General features: G+C 59.4%; 3 protein-coding genes across 3 annotated transcripts; all 3 read right to left on the bottom strand.

Annotated features, from left to right (window-relative positions):
• Positions 1 to 536: 536 nt before the first annotated feature.
• Positions 537 to 1,106, bottom strand: LOC139440710 (annexin-2 receptor-like). The gene has a single exon (XM_071220693.1). The coding sequence runs from the start codon at positions 1,104 to 1,106 to the stop codon at positions 537 to 539; it is 570 nt and encodes a 189-aa protein (XP_071076794.1).
• A 2,610-nt stretch (positions 1,107 to 3,716) lies between these two features.
• LOC139440711 (annexin-2 receptor-like) lies at positions 3,717 to 4,304 on the bottom strand. The gene has a single exon (XM_071220695.1). It carries the CDS (start codon positions 4,302 to 4,304, stop codon positions 3,717 to 3,719), a length of 588 nt encoding a protein of 195 aa, XP_071076796.1.
• Positions 4,305 to 6,899: 2,595 nt separating this feature from the next.
• On the bottom strand, positions 6,900 to 7,469 carry LOC139440712 (annexin-2 receptor-like). Its single transcript, XM_071220696.1, has one exon. It carries the CDS (start codon positions 7,467 to 7,469, stop codon positions 6,900 to 6,902), a length of 570 nt encoding a protein of 189 aa, XP_071076797.1.
• Between the last annotated feature and the right edge of the window lie 523 nt (positions 7,470 to 7,992).

Raw genomic sequence — 7,992 nt, forward strand, 5'->3', positions numbered from 1 at the left:
CTTCGGCACACGGCACAGAGAACCAGCCCCGCAGAGCCCGGAAAGCAAGGAGCGGGGTAGAGAGGCGAGGCAAGCAACGGTCTCCTTGAAGTAGGCACACAGCCCGCAGTCCAGAGCTCTGCCGCCAGACACGTTGCTGGAGAGAAACCGGAGAAATCGGCTGCCTTGCGTCGGCCGAGAGGTGCCAGAGAGCCGAGGGCACTGAGCCTTGTCCATCAACCAAACGCTCGTAGTTGACAGCGGAGCTGACCCGCTCTAACGTCCTCTGTGTAAGTAAACGCGTCCAAAAGTAAAAGTCTGTAATGAACGCAGCCGGTTAGTACCAGTGACTGTCAGTCATTAGAGCCAGTATGGAGCAGCGACAGTAAAAGCCAGAAAATAAAAGCAAGAAGTGTAGAGGACGCAGCGAGCGAGGACACGGCAAGACCAGGGCTGCCGGGACAAAGAGACGATAATTGCCAGGGGACACTGAAGGAACACCACGCCATTTTATTGTGCCGCAGACGGCCCCCAAAGGTTCCCTGCCCGCTGCGATCTCAGGGCTCTTTCACGTCCAAGAAGGCCGCGCAGCAGCCAGCAGCCGCGCGGCTCAGGGTGCAGACAGCGCGACGGATCCAGCGCAGGCAGCCTGAGAAATCCGGGTGCGGGCACCATCCGGCGGGACGCCGAGAGGGACGGCGCTCTGCAGGGCGCGCGCCTTCTACGTTCTCGGCGATCTGCAGTCCGTCTCCGGCGTTGGGCCACAGGGCCGGTGCAATCGGCTGGGACGCGCTTTCCTCTGCGGGCTCAGGCTCTCTGGCGGCTGCTGCTGGGGTCCCCAGCGAGACGCTGGGCCTGGGCTGCGCGGGGCTTGCCTCCCAGGGGCTCTGGTCACCCGTAGAGCGTCTGTACCGCTCGTAGACCGAGGGCAGCCGCCAACAAGGACTGCAAAGCAGTTGCCCGTCGTAAGCGCCACCGGGGCCTGCCCCCTCTCCCAGTACCGGGTAGAGAGGCAGCGGCCACGGCGCGGAATCTTCGGAGATCGGCCACCACGGACGCCGGGAATGTGGCGCGCACTCAGCGGCATCCCAGGCCGGATTCACGACGTCGAGAAAGTGCTGCTCCATCGCAGAGACCTCGGACCAGGAGGACACAAGCGTCTGAGCTGATGCACGAGCCAAAGCCTTCAGCCGTACCAGCAGCCTCGGTATTTATGCTCTTCTCCCTGCTGCGCGGATGCAAACCGGACGTCAAAAACAAACAAAAAAAAAGTCCGTGTACTTGAAAACGGAATTACCCGCAACCCACAAACTCAAGTGAAACGGTAAACGCGAAAGAAATACGAATCAACGGGCACGGAGCAACGAGCAATCACCACCACAGGACAAGGTAGGGAGAACCAGGAGCAAAGCAAAGAGAGAAGCCACCCTGTGGCGGGGTGGGGGTGCGGGGCCGACCAGTGAACCCCGCAGGGAGGAGACGACCCCACGGGTCTCCCTGAAATCAGCGCCCCGGCACCCCCTCTAGCCTTCTGCTCCCAGAGAGACGTTGCTAGAGAGCAACCCGGAGAAATCACACCCACCGCCACAGGGCCAGCCCCCGCAGAGAAAACAGCGTTGCAGGGGTGCGAAAACGCGAATTTGAAGCCGGAGTTCTAGCACACCAACAACGCCACCGTCAAAAAATCCGTAACCCGAATGAAATACGAAAAAAGGGGCAAAGTACACGGAACAACCCACTGCTCAGAAGTATGTGGCAGCAACTATTAGCAAATCCTACAGAGAACTCTCCCTGCAGCAGGGGGCCAGCAAGTAGCGGTGCGGGGGCGTGGGGGGGGGCGCTGGAAATCAAGTTGTGCCGAAAATCACCGCACAACCAACTCCACAGGGGCTCTACGCAAGGAACACTGCTGGAGAAGAAACCGGAGATAGCACACTCGCTCACACAGGGCAAACTACAGCTGGGCCAACGACGGTGCAGGGCTCCAAACACCGTTAGGCACGCAGATGCATCTGCACTGACGGCACTGTCCAAAAATCCGTCCACGGAACAAATTCACAGAAAGGAGCTCAGTGCAAGACACCACCTACCGGTGAGAAGTCTGTGGCAGGAACTATTGGCAATACGTAGGGAGAACTCTCCTTGCAGCAGGGGCACATCATTTAGGGCTTCAGCGGGGAGGAAACCAAGTGGTCCCTGAAATAATCCCCCACAAACACCACTGGGTCTCTATGCTCACAGACACACTCCCGGAGGGAAATCGGAGAAATCCGACAGGGTGCAACCGGTCGAGGGAAGGCAAAGCCCCGAGCCTGGCTGGGCCCCAAAAAGCCCAAACTGAAGAGGGACTTAATCTGCGTTAGCAACGTCACACTCAAAAATACCGTCGTCGTACACCAAATGAAATACGGGAAAGGGGGCACCGTGCACGGTACAATCAGTGGGTGGGAACGTCGTAGCACATCTCATAGTGAAACCACAGGGAACCAACTCTGCAGGTGGCAGAGAGCAGCCAGGCAGGCAGGGAGAGAAAGAACCCATCCAGGGTGGAAAGGAAACCACTGGGTCCCTGAAAACGACACCCAGCTGTGTTCCTCTAGGGCTGTGTGTCAGTAGAGACTTTGCTGGAGCGAAACCTGAGAAATCAGCAGCTCTGCAAGAGGGCCTGCTGGGCCAGCCAACCCACAGCGTTGCTGTGGTCCAGAAAAGCGTATCCGTAAGTGGACTTAACCCGCGCTAACGACGTCAACGTCAAGGATTCCGTAGTCCCAAACAGGCAAAGAAAGGGGCATAGTGCAGGGCACAATCGGTAGGTCAGGACAGCTAGGAAGAACTGCTGACAAAACGCACAGACCCCGAACCCCGCAGCCGGGGGAGAGGAGTTAGCCGTGGAGAGAGGCGACACAATCACCATCCTCCCAGGGCTCCGCGCGCTGTCGCGCCCCTCAGTGCTCTGCGCCGACAGGGACGTTCCGGTAAGGAAACCGGAAAAATCCTGCACTCCGCAACAGGGCGAACGTGAGCAGAGCCACCAGCGGTGCCGTGGTCCGGGATCCGCCGTTGATAACGGAGTGAATCGGCACTAACGACGTCAACGTCGAGGAAACGGTAGACACGATTTCATAGGCGTAAAGGAGCACAGAGCAGGGATCAACCATCAGGGGCCCACAAGGCGGCCCGATCCTTCGGCACACGGCACAGAGAACCAGCCCCGCAGATCCTAGAAAGCAGGGAGCGGTGTAGAGAGGCGAGGCTACCAACGGTCTCCTTAAAGTAGCCACACAGCCCGCCGTCCAGAGCTGTGCCGACAGAGACGTTGCTGGAGAGAAACCGCAGGAATCGGCTGCCTTGCATCGGCTGAGAGGTGCCAGAGAGCCGAGGGCACTGAGCCTTGTCCATCAACCAAACGCTCGTAGTTGACAACGGAGCTGACCCGCTCTAACGTCCTCTGTGTAGCTAAACGCGTCCAAAAGTAAAAGTCTGTAATGAACGGAGCCGGTTAGTACCAGTGACTGTCAGTCAGTTAGAGCCAGTATGGAGCAGCGACAGTAAAAGCCAGACAAGAAAAGCAAAAAGTGCGGAGTACAGAGCGAGCGAGGACACGGCACAAACCACAGCTGCCGGGACAAAGAGACGATAATTGCCAGGGGACACTGAAGGAATACCACGCCATTTTATTGGAAACGGAGCCCCTTGTGCCGCGGACGACCCCCAAAGGCTCCCTGCCCGCTGCGATCTCAGGGCTCTTTCACGTCCAAGAAGGCCGCGCAGCAGCCAGCAGCCGCGCGGCTCAGGGTGCAGACAGCGCGACGGATCCGGCGCAGGCAGCCTGAGAAATCCGGGTGCGGGCACCATCCAGCGGGACGCCGAGAGGGACGGCGCTCTGCAGGGCGCGCGCCTTCTATGTTCTCGGCGATCTGCAGTCCGTCTCCGGCGTTGGGCCACAGGGCCGGTGCAATCGGCTGGGACGCGCTTTCCTCTGCGGGCTCACGCTCTCTGGCGGCTGCTGCTGGGGTCTCCAGCGTCTCTAGCGTCTCCAGCGAGACGCTGGGCCTGGGCTGCGCGGGGCTTGCCTCCCAGGGGCTCTGGTCACCCGTAGAGCGTCTGTACCGCTCGTAGACCGAGGGCAGCCGCCAACAAGGACTGCAAAGCAGTTGCCCGTCGTAAGCGCCACCGGGACCTGCCCCCTCTCCCAGTACCGGGTAGAGAGGCAGCGGCCACGGCGCGGAATCTTCGGAGATCGGCCACCACGGACGCCGGGAATGTGGCGCGCACTCAGCGGCATCCCAGGCCGGATTCACGACGTCGAGAAAGTGCTGCTCCATCGCAGAGACCTCGGACCAGGAGGACACAAGCGTCTGAGCTGATGCACGAGCCAAAGCCTTCAGCCGTACCAGCAGCCTCGGTATTTATGCTCTTCTCCCTGCTGCGCGGATGCAAACCGGACGTCAAAAACAAACAAAAAAAAAGTCCGTGTACTTGAAAACGGAATTACCCGCAACCCACAAACTCAAGTGAAACGGTAAACGCGAAAGAAATACGAATCAACGGGCACGGAGCAACGAGCAATCACCACCACAGGACAAGGTAGGGAGAACCAGGAGCAAAGCAAAGAGAGAAGCCACCCTGTGGCGGGGTGGGGGTGCGGGGCCGACCAGTGAACCCCGCAGGGAGGAGACGACCCCACGGGTCTCCCTGAAATCAGCGCCCCGGCACCCCCTCTAGCCTTCTGCTCCCAGAGAGACGTTGCTAGAGAGCAACCCGGAGAAATCACACCCACCGCCACAGGGCCAGCCCCCGCAGAGAAAACAGCGTTGCAGGGGTGCGAAAACGCGAATTTGAAGCCGGAGTTCTAGCACACCAACAACGCCACCGTCAAAAAATCCGTAACCCGAATGAAATACGAAAAAAGGGGCAAAGTACACGGAACAACCCACTGCTCAGAAGTATGTGGCAGCAACTATTAGCAAATCCTACAGAGAACTCTCCCTGCAGCAGGGGGCCAGCAAGTAGCGGTGCGGGGGCGTGGGGGGGGGGCGCTGGAAATCAGGTTGTGCCGAAAATCACCGCACAACCAACTCCACAGGGGCTCTACGCAAGGAACACTGCTGGAGAAGAAACCGGAGAAAGCACACTCGCTCACACAGGGCAAACTACAGCTGGGCCAACGACGGTGCAGGGCTCCAAACACCGTTAGGCACGCAGATGCATGTGCACTGACGGCACTGTCCAAAAATCCGTCCACGGAACAAATTCACAGCAAGGAGCTCAGTGCAAGACACCACCTACCAGTGAGAAGTCTGTGGCAGGAACTATTGGCAATACGTAGGGAGAACTCTCCTTGCAGCAGGGGCACATCATTTAGGGCTTCAGGGGGGAGGAAACCAAGTGGTCCCTGAAATAATCCCCCACAAACACCACTGGGTCTCTATGCTCACAGACACACTCCCGGAGGGAAATCGGAGAAATCCGACAGGGTGCAACCGGTCTAGGGAAGGCAAAGCCCCGAGCCTGGCTGGGCCCCAACAAGCCCAAACTGAAGAGGGACTTAATCTGCGTTAGCAACGTCACACTCAAAAATACCGTCGTCGTACACCAAATGAAATACGGGAAAGGGGGCACCGTGCACGGTACAATCAGTGGGTGGGACCGTCGTAGCACATCTCATAGTGAAACCACAGGGAACCAACTCTGCAGGTGGCAGAGAGCAGCCAGGCAGGCAGGGAGAGAAAGAACCCATCCAGGGTGGAAAGGAAACCACTGGGTCCCTGAAAACGACACCCAGCTGTGTTCCTCTAGGGCTGTGTGTCAGTAGAGACTTTGCAGGAGCGAAACCTGTGAAATCAGCAGCTCTGCAAGAGGGCCTGCTGGGCCAGCCAACCCACAGCGTTGCTGTGGTCCAGAAAAGCGTATCCGTAAGTGGACTTAACCCGCGCTAACGACGTCAACGTCAAGGATTCCGTAGTCCCAAACAGGCAAAGAAAGGGGCATAGTGCAGGGCACAATCGGTAGGTCAGGACAGCTAGGAAGAACTGCTGACAAAACGCACAGACCCCGAACCCCGCAGCCGGGGGAGAGGAGTTAGCCGTGGAGAGAGGCGACACAATCACCATCCTCCCAGGGCTCCGCACGCTGTCGAGCCCCTCTAGTGCTCTGCGCCGACAGGGACGTTCCGGTAAGGAAACCGGAAAAAATCCTGCACTCCGCAACAGGGCGAACCTGAGCAGAGCCACCAGCGGTGCCGTGGTCCGGGATCCGCCGTTGACAACGGAGTGAATCGGCACTCACGACGTCAACGTCGAGAAAACGGTAGACACGATTTCATAGGCGTAAAGGAGCACAGAGCAGGGATCAACCATCAGGGGCCCACAAGGCGGCCCGATCCTTCGGCACACGGCACAGAGAACCAGCCCCGCAGAGCCCGGAAAGCAAGGAGCGGGGTAGAGAGGCGAGGCAAGCAACGGTCTCCTTGAAGTAGGCACACAGCCCGCAGTCCAGAGCTCTGCCGCCAGACACGTTGCTGGAGAGAAACCGGAGAAATCGGCTGCCTTGCGTCGGCCGAGAGGTGCCAGAGAGCCGAGGGCACTGAGCCTTGTCCATCAACCAAACGCTCGTAGTTGACAGCGGAGCTGACCCGCTCTAACGTCCTCTGTGTAAGTAAACGCGTCCAAAAGTAAAAGTCTGTAATGAACGCAGCCGGTTAGTACCAGTGACTGTCAGTCATTAGAGCCAGTATGGAGCAGCGACAGTAAAAGCCAGAAAATAAAAGCAAGAAGTGTAGAGGACGCAGCGAGCGAGGACACGGCAAGACCAGGGCTGCCGGGACAAAGAGACGATAATTGCCAGGGGACACTGAAGGAACACCACGCCATTTTATTGTGCCGCAGACGGCCCCCAAAGGTTCCCTGCCCGCTGCGATCTCAGGGCTCTTTCACGTCCAAGAAGGCCGCGCAGCAGCCAGCAGCCGCGCGGCTCAGGGTGCAGACAGCGCGACGGATCCAGCGCAGGCAGCCTGAGAAATCCGGGTGCGGGCACCATCCGGCGGGACGCCGAGAGGGACGGCGCTCTGCAGGGCGCGCGCCTTCTACGTTCTCGGCGATCTGCAGTCCGTCTCCGGCGTTGGGCCACAGGGCCGGTGCAATCGGCTGGGACGCGCTTTCCTCTGCGGGCTCAGGCTCTCTGGCGGCTGCTGCTGGGGTCCCCAGCGAGACGCTGGGCCTGGGCTGCGCGGGGCTTGCCTCCCAGGGGCTCTGGTCACCCGTAGAGCGTCTGTACCGCTCGTAGACCGAGGGCAGCCGCCAACAAGGACTGCAAAGCAGTTGCCCGTCGTAAGCGCCACCGGGGCCTGCCCCCTCTCCCAGTACCGGGTAGAGAGGCAGCGGCCACGGCGCGGAATCTTCGGAGATCGGCCACCACGGACGCCGGGAATGTGGCGCGCACTCAGCGGCATCCCAGGCCGGATTCACGACGTCGAGAAAGTGCTGCTCCATCGCAGAGACCTCGGACCAGGAGGACACAAGCGTCTGAGCTGATGCACGAGCCAAAGCCTTCAGCCGTACCAGCAGCCTCGGTATTTATGCTCTTCTCCCTGCTGCGCGGATGCAAACCGGACGTCAAAAACAAACAAAAAAAAAGTCCGTGTACTTGAAAACGGAATTACCCGCAACCCACAAACTCAAGTGAAACGGTAAACGCGAAAGAAATACGAATCAACGGGCACGGAGCAACGAGCAATCACCACCACAGGACAAGGTAGGGAGAACCAGGAGCAAAGCAAAGAGAGAAGCCACCCTGTGGCGGGGTGGGGGTGCGGGGCCGACCAGTGAACCCCGCAGGGAGGAGACGACCCCACGGGTCTCCCTGAAATCAGCGCCCCGGCACCCCCTCTAGCCTTCTGCTCCCAGAGAGACGTTGCTAGAGAGCAACCCGGAGAAATCACACCCACCGCCACAGGGCCAGCCCCCGCAGAGAAAACAGCGTTGCAGGGGTGCGAAAACGCGAATTTGAAGCCGG

The sequence above is a fragment of the Desmodus rotundus genome, chromosome 1 (genome assembly GCF_022682495.2).
Source record: "Desmodus rotundus isolate HL8 chromosome 1, HLdesRot8A.1, whole genome shotgun sequence".
NCBI classification, from domain to species: domain Eukaryota; kingdom Metazoa; phylum Chordata; class Mammalia; order Chiroptera; family Phyllostomidae; genus Desmodus; species Desmodus rotundus.

Bases quoted from the DNA above. Each gene is read 5' to 3' on its own strand.
- LOC139440711 (XM_071220695.1), bottom strand. From the start codon at position 4,304: ATGGAGCAGCACTTTCTCGACGTCGTGAATCCGGCCTGGGATGCCGCT.
- LOC139440710 (XM_071220693.1), bottom strand. From the start codon at position 1,106: ATGGAGCAGCACTTTCTCGACGTCGTGAATCCGGCCTGGGATGCCGCT.
- LOC139440712 (XM_071220696.1), bottom strand. From the start codon at position 7,469: ATGGAGCAGCACTTTCTCGACGTCGTGAATCCGGCCTGGGATGCCGCT.